We start from the raw sequence: 17,452 nt of genomic DNA on the forward strand, positions 1-17,452 counted from the left end.
TGGAGTGCAGTGTCCTGATTTGTTTTTATTACTTGACTTCAGCTTGTAGTTATAGCTGCCCTTTTCTTGGAGGCTCTGTGAACAATGCAATGTGCATTGAATATTGTTCTTCTTGCTATAGACAGCGGAGTGAATGCAATGTGTTCTCTTGGGTGAAGGTAGAGAAGACATCTTGCAGCAACATTTTGGATGACTTGTATTTTGCGTATTATGAAAAGGGGTGCACCAAGGCATAAGCCGTTGTCATAGCCAAGCTTGGAGATTACAAGTCAGATAATGGCATGCAGTTTCTGTTGGTAGCCAAGGTATAAGTGGAAGCAACAGTCTTTTATTGTGTAAAAAGCCCTCTGCTTTGTGTTGTTTATGTGGTATCAAATATAGTTCTGAATCAATGGTTTCTAATTTCTCTTGATATCGGGGGAGGGGCTTCATGTTCCTTAGGCCATACAACTGTATGCTGGTGTTTTTGTCAGACTGCAGGACATAAGCTCTCTTATCGATATTTAGCTTTAGATGGTTATTCATTATCCATGTGTTTATGGCCGGAAGTCAGTCATCAAGTTTTAAATTGTAGAGGTCTTCCAGACCATCCATTTAAAAAAAAATATTTGGGTGTCATCTACATAGTTGTAACAGATGAACTTGAATGATTTAATCAGGTTTGGTAAGGAAGTTAGGTACATGCTGAACAGTGGAGGGGATATGATGGATCCCTGTTGGGCGCCAAAGTGCTGTGTGTGTGGAACTGATATGAAAAGTGGTATCAACACTTGTTTGCTGTCACAGAGAGGCCAAGAATTTAATGGGTATTAGCTGAACTTCCTTTCCACCTTTCAGTTATGGTATGTCAAACAAGAATTTGCTGTGTGAAGGGATGACACAACTGTACAGGACATTGAGTCATGTTGTTCTTAAGCCAGTAACTTTCATGACATTTCCTATTCCTGATCCATAATTGGTTGCCCCTACCCAAACCTACTAGTCATTCAGAAAGCCCCATCTAGCAGCCACTGTCTATTTAATATCTTGTTGTATGTTTTTTCCAGAATTATATTAATCAAAAAATGACCTTTTGTTTGTATTTTATGTGACTGTATGAACTTTTTGTATTTCGTTTTATTGTTCTTTATTATTCGGTGTATTTATGTACTAAGATTCTAGTATGTCTAAAATTAAATGTTTGCATGATATATGTTTAGAATTTTTTTTTAACAAAATTGCATTAAAGATCTGAATTTTTAAAAGATCATCTTAATTTACACTGAGTTTACCATATCATGCGTTTTAATGATATGGTCTGTTGATTGTTATTGGCCTTTAGCTGCCTAGGGATTTATTTTCAATTGTCATGTTGTTCTTAAGCCAGTAACTTTCATGACATTCCCTATTCCTGATGCATAAGTGGTTGCAACTCCCAAACCTACCAGTCTTCATAAAAAAATCTTCAATCAGGAAACTCCAGATTCCAATATGAGAAGGTGATTTGATTAGCCTGCTGGGCTGGGGCAGAGTCATCACAAGTACAATTTATATTTTACTGACATTGCTCCAGTATATTATGAAATATAGCCTGGTCAGATCATGTATCTGCTCTACAGACTGTTATTTTGTTTGCAGGAGTCAGATAGTTTATGTTAATGTGACTGCTGCTAAAGGGTGCACATACCCTAACTAGCAGTATTGTGAGGCTGAAATGACCCAATATAGCCTGCCATATAACAGACTATCTTTCAAAAATGGTTTAATATCTAGATAACCCTGCCAGGGTCAACACACTGAGGATTCATCTCCTTGATCCAAACATTGTGGAAACCATAATCAGGGTATCTGAGGCTAAAAGCACTTGTATTATAATTGACCTCTCTATACATCTTCACAGACCATCAACTAACATTTTCCTATTTTTCTATATTTTAATGTAAGACATTTGTACTATGAATCTGCTTTTTGAAATGTATTGACTCCTTTAAAATTCTACTTTATCTTTACCTAATTTATGATCACAGCAAATAAACCACTTTTATGAGGTCCCGAGTAATTAATGTACTAAATACATATTATTTGGTGAACATTTGGGAGAGTGGTTTAATTGGGAGAAGTGTGGGAACACTGGATGGTAGGAATTTTATGGATCCTCACAGATTACAGAAAGACAGGAATGGGAAGATAGGTGAGCAGAAAACAGAAATGGATAGTTGGAAAAAAGATTAGAGAGGAAAAGGTGTTACAGATTGGGATTGAATAGAGAAAGTAAGAGAGAGCCTAAAGGGGCAAAATCAGAGCTAGGTAAATGCAGAGTCATGGTGATTAGAGATTTTAAGCAGAATGTATAGCTTATCATGTTTTGGCCAATACAATTGGCCCAAAGTACTTTCAAAGCACACTTTTGCATGTTATTTCTAAAAAAGGATCTAATAAGGTCTAACCATTGTTACTTGATCCTATTTATAGCCGACCTGTCAAGCACTCTAGACAAGGTAAATAGTCACCCACCCAAAATAGGAGGTATAGCATTATGTAATCTTTTATATGCCGATGACCAGGCCCTGTTTAGCCTCACTAGAGTAGGGTTACAAAGGCTCCTTGATGCACTATCTCAATATACAATTGGTAATCAACTAGAAATTAATATGGAAAAAACCCTGATAGTTCCATTCGGTAAGAAACGTTACACTGGCGGCGGCTGGTCAATTAATAAAATAAGTCTTTCGATTGGCCAATCATACAAATATTTAGGTGTCCACTTGGACTCAAGGGGCAGCTTCTCAAAGCAAAATAATGTGATCACAGCTAAAACTACGGCCCTAGTGGTATCCTTGGCCAAGCTATCGAAGAAACTTTCAGGTCCAACCTTTTTCCCTCTATTAGAAGTCCTTAGAGCAAAGATCGGGCCAACACTTTCATATGGCATAGAGATCTTTAAAGGCAAAATGAACACTGTCCTAAATAAAGACACAACTAAATTCTATAGAAAGGCACTTCATTTGCCGAGCACCGCTTCCCCGGCCCAGATTAGACTAGAGCTGGGAATAACCAACTATGAAGCCTCTAACGTCGGTTCCTATCTCAAGCTCTGTCATAAATTAAGACAAGCCGAACCAGGTACACTAGAATCTCTAGTCTGGAAAGAAATCAATGAGATTAATCCAGGGGGAACATTTGGCTGCCTTTTGAATGACTATATCCATCAAATGTCAGCTGCCGACCTTTGGGCTCTTAACCCGTCAGACTGCTTTTAAAAATACAATTAAAAAATGTGTAAAACTGAAATCTCTGGCTTCAGATAAAGCTCTTGTCACGAAACGTAGTCATTCCTGGGCAGTAGTTAACTCCTACGAACGATTAACCCCTGCCGCCTACCTCTCCACGACATTTTCACTTTATCTAAAGCGCTGCCTGATTGCCCTAAGAATGGGAGACTGGCGCTTTCTTCAAAACCTACCCACCTGGCGTCGCAAGAAGGAGGACACAACATGTAGAGGATGCGGGTTAGCAACAGAAACAATCCTGCATGTGCTCTGTATCTGTCCTTCATTTAATTCTCAACGCAGGTGTTTGCTTAAGCCAGAATGGAACAGGTTGGGAGTTCGGACTTGTAGGCATGCCATTATTGCTGCTTTGTCTCTAGATAACATTGTCTTAAATATAAAATTGGCCAAATTTATTCAGCAAGCATACCGCAATCTAGATAAAATGGACACTGCTATGGCCTCATTGCTCACTGTCTAGATTGAACATGTATTTTAATAGAACTTATAACGACCGGGAGGGCCAATCTACAAATTGAAATGTTTTAACAAGCATGCTTACGGTCATATTTTACTTTCTTACTCTTTTAATTATTTTTTTTATTCACAAAACTGTATATAATGTGATTTGGGCAATCTTTTAAATATATGTTTTATATCTAAATAAAGGAATTATTATATTGATCCACATTGCTTTTTACAGATTGCTTAACAATCAAACCCTGTTGTTATTTGTTACTATGTGCACTTGGTGAGAAGTGCTACACTTTCTCTATTAATGCATATCATCCATGTGTACATTTGCTAGTATTGTTGCTGGAAAGTGCAACCTATTGCTGAGAAGTTACAGTTCTACTAAGGAAGTGATTTGAGTTTCTAATGTATATTAAAATATGACTGCTTCATACCATGAAGCTTGACTTTTATTTGCACCTGTAGTAATGCTGAGCAATCCCTCTGCATGAAAATATTTTCAGTTTCTAATACATATGGCAGGCTTAAATGCTTTCTACATTTACCACTCAGAAATGCCCATGCTCCACCAAGCAATGTCAGCCTCATAGAGGGTGCCACCTTGAGGATTCTATGCAATAAGTCTACTGCACGTGAAAGAGTAGAACATTTCCATTATTCTGGAAGTGGAGGATCCAAATAGGAGATCCCATGCAAGCAGCATCAAACAGAGATATTATTATTAAAGAGCAGGGCCTAGTTGCAAACTATGAAACCACCACTCAGATCATTAGAGGCAATCCTGCTACTGGTGTCCTTAGTCAGGCCACAGACCTCAAAAGGACCCATCCCAGGCTCGCACAGTCATGTATACTTTACCATGCCTACCCTTCTTGCTGGTCGATTTCTAACGAAGGTCTCCTTTTGAACACCACTTTTCACACAACCTGCCTGTAAATAAGAGGGGTGTATTCCAATGTTGGAGCCTGCTTCAAGTCCATGTAGTTTTGATTGGTGCTTTTGATGAAATGTAATTGAACTATCCATCTTTTGTATCAACCTTACAGTGAAATTCATTGTGGAACCTTCCCAACTTCCAAAATATTGACAGGTAAGTATAGCGTTTCTATACCTTACTCCACATATATGTACCTAATTAATATATATATCTTCAAGGTATTTAGATGTGGAGTTAGAAGTAACAAATCTATGCTTCCCTATAGGCACTTTCCGTTAAATATTCTGTCATAAATGTTCATGTATCCCAATATTTTGGGTATTGGTATTTAGTAGTGCAACCAGTATTTGGGAAAGAATGCAACTAAGGAGAACAGCTTTAATGTTTGGTAATAGCTGGAACCATGCTCCCCTAAAAATATACTTCTGACTATGGGCCTGTGTTTACACTACCCTCGCCCTGCGGCTTAGATGCCGACAGCTCCTCCTTCCTGGGATGGGCACCTCTGGTAGCTGCTGCTTTTAATTTTGCTTCGGAGTTTCGTTCTCTCGTCACGCTCCTGCTTCCGTGCTCTTTGATCTCCAGTACAGCACTGCATTGGCTGGAGCTGGCATCGAGGCTGAGGAGCAGGTTGTTAATTCTTTAAGGCTGAGAAGGTGCCTTATGGCGATCCTTGGGATTTATTTATAGTTGTTTCTCATTGATCTGTTCGTGTTACCAGGTTGACCATATCGGAGGAGAATTATCCTGCCTACGAGCCCACCTTAGTGCTGAACAAGGAGGGACCCACCTTTGTGGGGAGGAAGTTTCTGCAGCCACAACGCTTTGCCCTCAAACTCTCGGAGGTGGGAAATATGGAGCTCCAGAGAGGGCCCCCTAACGCCAACTGAATCACAGATGTGTTACTACCGCTCTTACTTACCAGTTGTCCACTAACGCCTGCCCTTATCACCAGCTTCACATATGCCCCCACCTATACAGCCACTGCCCACCACAAAAGCATTGTCACCAAGAGGGCCACTACCCCTACCCCTCACTGGGCAGTGCCTAAGTACTTCTAAAAAAAGTGCATACTCAAACAAGACCACAACTACTCACCTGGTCTGTCCCTAACCACCAACAGTGCTTTTACGCCTTAGAGCACCCCTAGCGACAGGGCCACTACTATCCAGCAGCACAGCTACCCACCAAGAGAGCCCCTAGCTATCGACAGGGCCCTTAATCAGATAGAGTGCAGCTACCCACCTCAACTGCCCCTATACCCACTGATCGATACCAAAGGGGATGATGGACGGAGTGTTTGAGCAAATCAAACACTCACCCCCAGTCAACTGATCTGGGTTTAATCCATCATCATTCTTTAGCTCATTCCCCCGCCCCAGTTCAGACATGGCCATATGCAAATCTGTCTGACCCTGTGCCTCATGGGAACAGTCCAGCCCGAACTGCCAAGCCATGTCTTCCCTGGACCGGAAACAAGCATCCTAGGACCGGTTTCGGATTCAAAATCCTCATCAACCAGGCTATCTTGAATCCAGTGGTAGAGTGAGCAAGGGGCCCACGTCTGGGCATACCATGCCAACTCAGGGCGAACAAACCAATACCAAAGGGGATGATGGACGGAGTATTTGAGCAAATCAAACACTCACCCCCAGTCAACTGATCTGGGTTTAATCCATCATCATTCTTTAGCTCACTCCACCACCCCAGTTCAGACATGGCCATATGCAAATCAGTCTAACCCTGTGGATTCAAGATTCGGGCTGGACTGTTCCCATGAGGCACAGGGTCAAGACTGATTTGCATATGGCCACGCCTAAACTGGGATGGCAGGGTGAGCAAAAGAATGATGGATTTAACCCAGATCTCTTGACTGGGGGGTGAATGTTTTGATTCGTTCTGCATTCCGTCCGTCAATTGTGTGTCTAAAGCCAATAGCTCCTGCATAGGCGAGACCTATTGGCTTTGCCAATGCTTGTTCTATATTGTTTACAGTCACAAGACCATTTCCGAGCATGACTAAGTAGAGAACATGATCACTAACCTTTGAGCTCTGTGGATGGAAAAATGCATTTTTTTAAATAATGTGTGCTCTTGCCTCTCCTCGGCCACTGACTGCTGCTTTGCGGTGGCAAATTAGTAGATATGTGTGGTTTATGCATACAAATGTATATTGTATGGCATAAATTCATATAAAAGTCCTCACCTCAACTTTGGCTAGAAAATAGATCTATTCAAAATAAGAAGGCATCAGAGGATTGTGATGACGTGATATCATTACACTTCGTCTATTCTACTTAACCCTAAAACTCCTTCTGGGACTTCTTGCTATCTGGATTTATGGGAGGGTGCTCAGATGTCCAGTGATGTGTCAAATTACTAAATGAGAGATTATTTGTGGCCAAAGGCAGCACAGTTATTCCTGCATATTTTCCAATGGCTATTGGGCCCAGAGACTAGAGCATTCTGTGTGCCAAGCTGGAACTGCTTATATGATCTGGAATGGACCTCATTAATATGTTTATAAACCCTGCACTCATGTTCGTCTATATCAGCTTATGCAGAGTAAGTCCCATATACATGTAGCTGAACGCCAGTGGTGCTGGAATTTGGGGATTAGCAGGTGCTACAGCAATCCCAGGTCCAGAAAGGATGTTAACAAAACAATAAGACATTTTAATGTGCAAGGGGTACTAGCATCAGCAGATCAAAGGCAGCTGTTCTTACAAACGTCTGCTTGTTTGGTCACCATGAAGATCTAGGTCTACGTTTATCTTTCTGTAGTCATGTATGGGTCGTCCATTAAGAGAGACTCTCGGCTTCAGTGTAGCAAACGGGGGGGGGGGGGGGGTAAGGCTATGTGTGAAAGATGTATCTCATCAGAAATAAAAACACATTGCTATTTTTTTCTACAGCGTACAAACCTCTGAAACTTTCTGACCAGCCCTGTAAGTATGTAGTAGGCACACTTCCTATCTTAACGAATGCTTCGCTGTAGTGTGAAAAAATGAACATAATTTGCTTTTACTTAGAAGTTCACCAGGTAAACTAAACTCTTTTTTAAAAGCATTGTTTTGCAGCACTAAAAGTTATTATGTCCCAGTTTTAATTTCACACACTCTGAAGACTGTACAGCTATACCCTGGTGGCTTCTGTTCTCACTCCACTATTTCAGGACTGCCCAAGCACGTCGGTCAGATAAGGACACCCTGTAAGCCTGGCCTCTGAGGCCAAGGTTCACATCCCTCCACTGCTCTGCCTGCGGCCTCCTTCCGCATGGGCCAGCGCCGCCTGATCATAGGCTGCGTGCCTGCCTCACACGCGAGAGCTGGGAAACGGCTCGGGGCCCGAGGCGCTTCTCTCACAGGCAGCCCGGGCCTAGCGTTTAATGAAAGAGCCTGTGTTCCGGGGTGCAGCGACCCCGGTCAGTCTTCAGTGGTAGGGCTGGTGCAGCAGGCGGCTAATGCCGACCACGGCTGAGACCACTCCCGCCTCAGGCTCGGCAGTCTGCGAGGCTCGGGTCCAGCGCTCGAGCGGCGCGACCCTCCGTCACCGCGCACAGTTCTAGTGTGTGAATCATCGAAACAGAAAACAGACTACACGCACTGCCATAGTTCTCGAGCACCAGGCCCAGTCCCGCTATTAGGCAACGGTTCTGTTATGATTTCCTGTGTGTTTTCACTTTCCAAAGTGTTTTGGGAGACGCTTTCAAAATGAAACGAGGAACCCTTGGAGGACAGTTTTCCAGTCCCTCAAAAAATGGCAAGGCAGGTTTAGTAATTTTATGGAACACGCCCAGTAACTTTCAAACAAGTTTATCCGATGTAGAATCTAGTTAATGCGAAAGTGGCAACCCTAAAACAAATGTTGAAGACCAGAAGGCAGCAAAAAACAGGAACGTTCTTCTACACTCATACAGCACAATTACAGTGCTAAAGTTAATTAATGCGGCAGAGTATTCCGAATGTTCCTGAGAACACTTTCTAGCTTACAAAATAATGTGGAATGTGTGTTTTTTTATTTTTTATGCAGAAGTAGTCACCGTGCCCTCCCTTAATGCACAAGTAGATATATTTTGCACCATATAGGCCATCAACGAATGATGCGTGTACAGTACATGATTAAGAGATTTGTTTATGGTTCTCAGTGAGTGCATATATGGTGCACAAATGTGTGTTTGAGGTCTGCATGATTTTGAATGGGGTTTGACATTTGTATCTCCCAGGTAGTGTTCAACGGTGACAATACAAACTCTTTTGTAGTCATGTTTTCAGCAACAGTAATACCTCATACATTTCAAGTCTTTTAGAAAAGTGTACGGATTCTTTTTTCACAAGAACTTGAGGCAGTATTTATTTGCAGCTGACGGCTCTCACTTGAGTACCACTATTTCTGTTGTGCAGTATTTCCTATGTCTTAAAATAATTGCAGGATAGAATCATCGCAGTTAAAAACAATCTAGAGGGGAACGAACAAACATATTGTTGTCACAAGTATCAAGGAATGAACACAGTGGACAAATGAGTCCTACAAAATGTTCTCGAGGCTTTTGTAGCTCTTCTAAAGTGGAAATAAAAAAATGTGTATTAAATTACCTATAGACAAGAACACATTTAAATTATAATGTAAAGCTGGGCCGATTTTTTCGGAAAGTAAATTTCAGAAATGGTATTCATTTAAATATCCATTATGAATTTATATATCACTGTGAATGTGTGCTCCTACAAAGATCTAGTAATAATTTTTGACAGTATTGAGATTACAAATTGAAGGTCGGTAATGATTTGTTTAATTGTGTGGTGGCGAAGGGAAGATTAAACTCGGGGCGAGGGGTAGTGTGAATGGTATGAGCTTCTTTCTCAGACTCCTCTATTCATAGTTGATTATATTTGTATGGAATGTTTAATTCTACAAAGACAATGTTGCCTGTTAAACCATGGAAACATGCTTACATTTCTGCAAAACATGCCTTTTACTCTTCCAGACGGGGCACATCGTTGCAGGCACTGTATCTATATAAGATGTACCTACTTTTGTCCAGTCACTTATAGGATACGGGGGGGGGGGGCATGACACTATAAAACAGATTCACACAATGAGCCCACGTTGGCGGCCGGCTTGAGGACTCGCTGCTGCCCGCAGGTACCACCGCAGGCGCCTAGGCCTTCCCGGGCTGGGAGCGCGGCCGCTGACGGCTGTTGTCTGCGGGAGGCCCTGGTGTCACCCCGAGGCAGACACGGGGCCTCTGGCGCCAGGTCAGCTGCAGGGCGGTTCCGCGTCTGGGACCCGGAGCTCCGCGCTGAGTGACACCTGGCTCCACCCAGGGTCCAGGACACCCTCCGCGGCAGGAGCACCGGATCAATGCCCGCCCTGTCAGGGCTGCGGAATGCAGGGGATTCTCGCAGCTCCGGCGGGCGGCTAACAAAAGACACGCTTGGAGAACCGTGTTCAAGGAGGCCGCTGTGCATTGGGGGAATGACCTGATTTACATAATGCATTCACCGCGGATGCCTCGTTCTTTTTTTCACGCATAATGTGTGCCTTCCGCATACATGCCATCATTTGGGAACCGATAAGAGGAAGAATTAAACCCCAAAATAATAGAAGGGATTTCATTTCTCACTGAATTGCCATTGAAATGCCCAGAGTTTCAAGCACAAAAAAGCGGGAGAAAAATGTTTTCCTTAAAAAAATAAGGAATGTTGGCGTGCAAGACAATCTCCTAATTCGGGTGGTAAATGTAAATTCTTTTTCGGGTAGGCTTGGCGATTATTTAAATGATAGGGGTGTTTCGGACAGCCCATTAGTCACTGTTGGAAATAACCTCTTTTAAAATGTGTTTCTGATAGTGTTTGATTAGGAAATAGCCTTTGGGAAGATATTAATAATGTAAAGTGTGTAATGCAAAAAGTAAACCTAAAAATGTTTTTGGAAAGACCGATTCGTTCACTGTAATTTCACAGACTCAAACGTTCATTGAAAATTAAGCTGTCTGCGGTATTTAAAATGCAATCAACAAGAAATGGCCCGATTTACAGTGAAAACAATATTTTATTTAAATAATCTCTTCGTGTCGTAAAAAACAACGTTATGAGTCAATCGCCGTGTTACAATAAATAAACAAAATATGTATTTTTCAACTTTAAAACCGCAACCGGCAGGAAATTACAAAGGATCTGACCTTAGAAACGTGCACTTAAAAATACACACAGTCTGCTGGTCAGAGACCGATCTAGGTACCCGGTCAGAAATATCAATCGGAGAGTGTGATATTTTATATAAATTAACCAGAATTGAAAATCTGCATCAACAGTTTTATTTACATGCGTGCTTCCTAGCACCTGCGCAATTTTGTAGCGGCATTTTTTTTTTTTTACAAAAAAGATAATTTAAACACGCTTCTCATTTGTTTTTAATCTACATATAAAAATCATTTATCTTTCAACATGAAAAATGAGGTCATCCGTAAAGGCACCTAATCATTTATAAAATAAACCTACACTGGTGATTTGATGATCATGACTGCTGTGAACTACACACGGTTAAATAGAGTAGAGCAATAAATTACATTTCTCCCAGTACATAATTTACGAAATCACCAAAAACAAACAGTTACACGAAAATCAAAAAACGCTGGTGTTTTTCCTTCTCCGCCAGGCAGTTTGCACCAAAGGGTAAATGAACAAGGAACAGAAAAAAAGTCACCGGTGGCGGCCGTGGGAGTTCTTGGTCTTTTCGGGTTGGGGGGAGGGGGGTACTTCATCAGATCACCAGTGTGCTTCTGAGTGTCCTCTGAGAGGGGTCCTCCTGATGCTGCTGCCAGCGGCTGCGCACAGTCCCTGCAGGGGCCCCGGGCCCCTGGCTCAGTATATAGTCCCCGCGCTGTGGTGGTGCAGGTGGTGCGGCTGCAGCAACGGGTTGGTCTGAAGGTGCGAGCTGGGGTTGGGCGGCTGGTACCACGAATAGTTGCCCAGGAAGGAAGGGGGGCCCGGGCTGGGGCAGGTGCTGGGCGGCTGGAGGCCGGAGCCCGAGCCCTGCAGCCGGTGCTGCTGCTGCCCAAAGTCCCAGCTCACTGCCGTCAGGGGCGGAGAGTCGCACTGGGGGGACTCGGGGCCGGCGCCGGGGTGCTGGTCGGGGGGGAGCTCCCCGCTCTTCCACAGCTTCTTGAACTTGGACCTGCGGTTCTGGAACCAGATCTTCACCTTTAGGAGAGACAGAGAGAGGGAAATGTTACAACCACGCGCCAGTGTGGACATGCCGGGCCCAGACTCAGCCACCGGAAGCGGACAGGCGGGAAAATTGGGACGCTGCCTTGTTCCACAAGCACAAATCAGATCTACATGGGCCAAATAGTATACCCGTGTACGACGCTGGAGCTCTCCAGCAGAAAAGGGGGTCATTACGCGTTTTTATTCTTTTTTAATTAGATAAAACCACAAAACGCGCCCGATGCAAAAGATATTAAATGTTGAATAATCCACTATTAAATTGTGTTAAATGCTGTAAGTAAGCCTTGCCCTTCGATTTGCCATAACGCTAGCCTAATAAATCAATTAACACGAATGATTTGATTCTAATAATTATAAAAGAAATGGTCAACTAAATTTAATAGTACATTGCAGATGTGTTTATATGCTAAAATGCCTTCTTTATATTAAACGCCAGCAGTTACTGTTCAATTAGATACAATATGTGTGTTTAAAAACAAGACCTTCCAAGGAGGGTTACAGAGACTATCCATGTACAGCAAACGCAGGACTCTGATACACACAGGTAGATTAATTCCCCATTGACTGAGTGGTTTTGGTGCAGTTTGCACATGCTCAATGTACTAATCATCTGCCGAGAGACTTGCTTTAAAATGTAAACCATTTGCCCGGCCAGAGGCTGTTCGGCCCTCCATTGCTGCCACATCTGAATTTTGGCGCCAGGGCCATTGCATAAAGGAAAGTTGTTTTATCTCCAGGGGCCCAGACAAGACCTTAAATAAACGCCAGTGAGTGAGGGGCATTTCATCCTGGGATGGGTGAGGCCTGGAAGGCAGGGACTGGGGTCGGTTCACACATGCAGGTCGAGGTGAGGCCCAGGGAGCTGGCTGGAACAGGTAAAGGGGTGGCTATCCCTACCTTGATCGGGATGAGGCCCGGGGTGGTGACCAGGCCGGATGTGGGGAGTGAAGAAGATACTCTTACCCTGGCACCTGTGAGACTCGACGATATGACTAGTCAGGGAGAGAGGTGACAGAGGTCTCACCTAGATTTGAAGAGCCAGGCTGCGCCATGAAGTGAAGTGGGACATGCAATGAGGCTGGCAGGTACCCTTACCAGGCCCTGGGGTACGGAGTGAGGCGAATTACCTTATCAGGCCCTTGTGTGTGGAGTGAGGCCTTGCCTGGGCCATGGAGCGAAGTGGATTTTCTTACCAGGGCCTGGGACATGAAGTGGGATTTCCTATTTGGCCCATGAAGTGAAGGCAGTTTCCTTACTGTTGCATGGAGCTTGAGCCAGGGGGAAGAAGTGAGGCAGGTTCCCTTACCCATGGCTGGGGCATGGAGGGAGGTGGCTGGGGCAGGCAGTGAGGCCGGGGCGGGAGGCATTTAGTGAAGGGTGTTCCATTACTCGGGTCCTGGGCATGGAGCGAGCTGGGTTCCCTCATGGAGGCACTCCGAGAGGGTCCCTTACCTGTGTCTGCGTGAGGCCCAGGGAGGCGGCCAGCTCGGCCCGCTCGGGCAGCGCCAGGTACTGGGTCTTCTGGAAGCGCCTCTGCAGGGCCGCCAGCTGGAAGCTGGAGTAGATGGTCCGGGGCTTGCGCACTTTCTTCGGCTTCCCGTTCACGATCCGCACCTCGGGCTCGCCGTCCTCCTTCTCTGCAAGGAGAAAAGCGAAGAATCATTAGTTGGGGACATGGAGCGCTAGGGTGCAAACGTGCGACATCGGGTACATGGTAAGGCTGGCGAAAATGAAATGAACTAGCACTTCAGTACTCCCGGCCACGCCAAGACCGGCAGGCGCCGTGCCCATGAATGCCGGATCGAAATCTCGCAAACAATATCCAATGAAACTCTCCACATAATAAGCTTAACGTTTTTTTGGGTCCTGAAATCCACTCATGTTTTTCCTATTGTTAAACATGGAATCAGCTTTTACACAACATTTACAGTTGAGATCGTGTCCGTGTGAATCCAACCCACACTTGCATTAAATAAAATCATCTGCAGCCCATCAGACTAATCATTACATTTCCTACACTCTAATGTACATTTCATGTGTTACAATTTCGAATTGCTACCGTGGTACTTAATAGTCTGCCAGCAGACACGAGATCAACGAAGAACAGATTCGAGTTAACGGGTGAGGCGGGCCAGGGTGCAAAGAATGGAGCGCGCTAGCGCCCTGGAATCGGGAAATGTAATCTGCGGTGGTGCGGGGCTCCGCTCTGGGGGGGGGGGGGGGGGGGGGGGGGGGCACACACACAGACAGAAGAGGTACGGGGAGGGGAGAGCATTTCACGGGCACACAGCGGGGTTCCGGGTGGGCACACACACAGCCAGAAGAGGTGCGGGGACGAGTGGATACTACACGGACACAAAGCTGTGTGGACACACACACAGAAGGGCTGCAGAGGATGGACACTTCCAATGCGCACAGCGGGTGTCCAGGGACGGTCAGAGACTTCACTGACAGCGGAGGAGTGAGGGGGCAGTGAACACTTCACAGGACACAGCAGGGCTACGGGGGACAGCTATACACCTCAAAGACACACAGACTCAATACTGGAGACATGTTGAACCACAAAAACAGACACACAAAACAAAAAAAACATGGGGTGGTGGGGGGCTACTAACAGATTAATATGAGTCGGGGACGGTTGAAACGCACGGGCATGAACAATAAATACTGGAGTCGCTTGCAGGCATGCCGAAAAGTCTCTGGGCCAGGGAGTTGGCGCAAGAATCGCAAGCACCAGAACTGTGCATGTGAAACACAGACATGGTGGGGCCCCACAGGCATGCGGGATAGACTCAGGTCGGGATAACAGGCGTGGAGGGATGACACAGTCATACCTGCTTGATTGGACATGGGTAATAATACATACATGGATGGTGTGCCACAGGTGTGCAAAATATACTGGGTGACAGAGTAACTAACAAAGGCATGCAGAATAGACGGTGGAGTACCAGAAACAAGGCTGGAGTAACAGAGTAACAAAGGGCATGTGGTATACCCTGGAGAGGGGTATTACAGGTATTCAGTGGTGGCTTGGAATGCAGTCACTCGGGCATGCATGGTATATGCAGACAGGCAATACTTTAGAGCATGCCGGCTCAATGGCCCGTCAGCAGACCACGTCGGAGGCCCTGGGGGAGGCGGGTCGATGACAGAGGATCCGGGAATGTAGGCCAAATTAATAAGCAGACGGAACTGGCGTCTGGGTGGCTCAGTCGGACAGATGGAGAGTAAAACGAAGGCCCGGGAGGGTGGGTCAGACAGAGATCCTGAATCAGCGTGGGGTCTGGAAATGTGGGTCAGGCACAGAGTCGCAGAGCTCTCTGGGGTTCAGGGGCTTAGGAGTACATTTGGGGTCTGGGGCAGGGGGGCCGAGGTGCAGTGCAGACGCGTAATCTAGGGTTTCAGACGGTGCAGCGGTTTGGGGCACTTTCTTTAACTAGAAACGCAGGGTATCCGTGGCCCTGCGAGAGTGGCCCGCCTCAGGCTCGAGTCCAGAGCTCTCCGGGCACTTCCTGGGCACTCACCTGGCTCGTTGTTGGCGGGGGGCGGGCTCGACCCGTAGGGTCCGTAGGAGCTGTAAGTGCCGCTGTAGCCCAGCTCGTAGGGCTTGGCCGGGTAGGGAAGGGAGCCCAGGCCGCCGGGGTGGTACTGGTAGGAGCCCAGCTGCCCAAAGGGGGAGCCGCCGCCCCCGCAGTGCTGCTGGTTGGTGTAGTAGCTGCTGTCCGTGGCGGTGGACACCGGCAGCGTGGGCGACTCCTGCGGCTTGTGGAGGCTGTGGTAGTTGCTGGAGGTCATCTGGGTGGAGTGCATGTCCGACACGAGGCTGTCAAAGACGCCGGTCATCGCGGGGAGTGCAGAGAGGCGGCGGGGGGCGCACGGAGTCCCGAGGAGTGATCACCGGCGGGCTGCAGCGGGCATGGTCTGCCCAGGGGCAGTAGAGGGCTGGAAGAGGCAAAGCGGTCCGGGCAGTCCGATCACCAGAGGGCTGCAGACATCAGTCCTGCCTGCGGGTCTCTGGCGGAGGGAGATGAAGGCAGGAAGCGGTGATGCGTTCCGGGGAGCCCCGCGGAGTGATGGGAGGCGGGCAGGGTCCGGTGCGGAGCTGGAGGAGGGCAGGCGGCGCTCCCTCTGCACACTGTAGCCTTCTATGCAGCCTCTGCACCAGGCAGCCAGGCATTTAACACTTGTCACGTGAGGGCGTGCGACGTCACCTAGCAACGGCCAATCAGCGCGGCTGCTGCGGATGCTCTCGGTACCCTGGGACGCCGAGATGCCCATAGGGCGCAGCCCATGTGCGTCCGGAAAACAATGTCCCAGACACAGAAGGAAGGGTAGGGCGGGCCCGGGCTGCAGCCAGACTGCAGGGCAGAGCAGCCTGTACTCGTTGCAGTCACAGCACCGCCGCTGCTGACCCGGTGCATTGTGTACTGGGCACATTTTGTGCCCCAGAATGGCCAGCCTGGTGCTTGAAACTTTAGGAACCTCCAAGGCGGGGCCTCCGAAGTTAGAATGTGTGCACCAGTCCTGCTTGTTAAAGTGATTTTCTGACCAATTCCAAGGTAACGTTTCCGAGTTTTAAGTTCCTCACTGACAAAGCCGCCACGGTGCCTTAAAGAGACCACTACAGTCAGTGTACATATACCGGTGATCCGGGCCTGACCTTCTGAGGATGGGCCGTCTTCGTGCGCACGGTCTTGAGATTATGTCAGGGCAGTGAACACGGAACTAATTTTTTCCCAAGATTTGGACACGAAATCGTTGAGGTAGTGTAACTTCAGTTGCCCACCGTCTGCGAACCAAACTGACGAATTTATCCTAAACGGCCTGTTTTTTCTTAAAAGCAAACGCCCGGCGAGAGTTCTCGTGTTCTTCTCACTGCACATGTAATCCCAGACCCAGGCGGGTTTAAGTTAGCGTTCTGTAAACACTGTGAAGAAACGTTTCCATATGTGCCCCCGCGTCCATGCCAGTTCAATAGTTCTGTCTTGGCTCCTTGCCATATGCAAAGTAAGGGACGCAACTCAATCTGGAGCGAGAACACCTCTTTCAATATTCAGTAACGAATATATATAAGCAACACATTATTGCACTTCAGTGTACACCGTGTGAATTGGACCTCTTGACGCATTTTTATTACATATGTGCAAATATCCTCCATTTTTTAAAAGTTTAATGTGACTGTCTAGAAATGTTATGGCCGAGGTGTGTCCTTATTTTTGCGCGTGGATTTACTTTAACACGTGTAACAAAGTAAGGAACGTAATAAAATACATTTAATACAGTTGTCTTACACGCGTTCAACAAAACAGCCATGTTACATTGTGTATAAAACTAGTGGCGTTTTGTTGTGTTTTGTTACTTGATCTGAAGTGTTTTGTGTGGGGAGGGGGCGAGCAATTCTCAGTTTTCGATTGCCGGCTAGCGCCGCCCAGTGACTGAGCAGCGTAAGTTCCATCTCCGCTCGGGTAGACAGTCGAAGCTTTGCTCGGCGCCAAACTCCCGAAACCTCCAAGCCTTGAAAATAGTAATTAAAAGCCACAAAGATTGTGCTAACACTAACCGTC

The 17,452-nt window shown here is 46.2% G+C and overlaps 1 protein-coding gene across 1 annotated transcript; it reads right to left on the reverse strand.

Annotated features, from left to right (window-relative positions):
- Positions 1-10,756: 10,756 nt before the first annotated feature.
- On the reverse strand, positions 10,757-16,021 carry DLX2 (distal-less homeobox 2). Its single transcript, XM_086958691.1, has 3 exons — positions 15,413-16,021; positions 13,341-13,525; positions 10,757-11,861 (listed from the first exon to the last, which is right to left on the reverse strand). The coding sequence occupies exons 1-3, from the start codon at positions 15,729-15,731 to the stop codon at positions 11,523-11,525; spliced, it is 843 nt and encodes a 280-aa protein (XP_086814817.1). The 5' UTR covers positions 15,732-16,021; the 3' UTR covers positions 10,757-11,522.
- Between the last annotated feature and the right edge of the window lie 1,431 nt (positions 16,022-17,452).

This window comes from Lissotriton vulgaris, chromosome 2_1 (assembly GCF_964263255.1).
Source record: "Lissotriton vulgaris chromosome 2_1, aLisVul1.2, whole genome shotgun sequence".
NCBI classification, from domain to species: Eukaryota; Metazoa; Chordata; class Amphibia; order Caudata; family Salamandridae; genus Lissotriton; species Lissotriton vulgaris.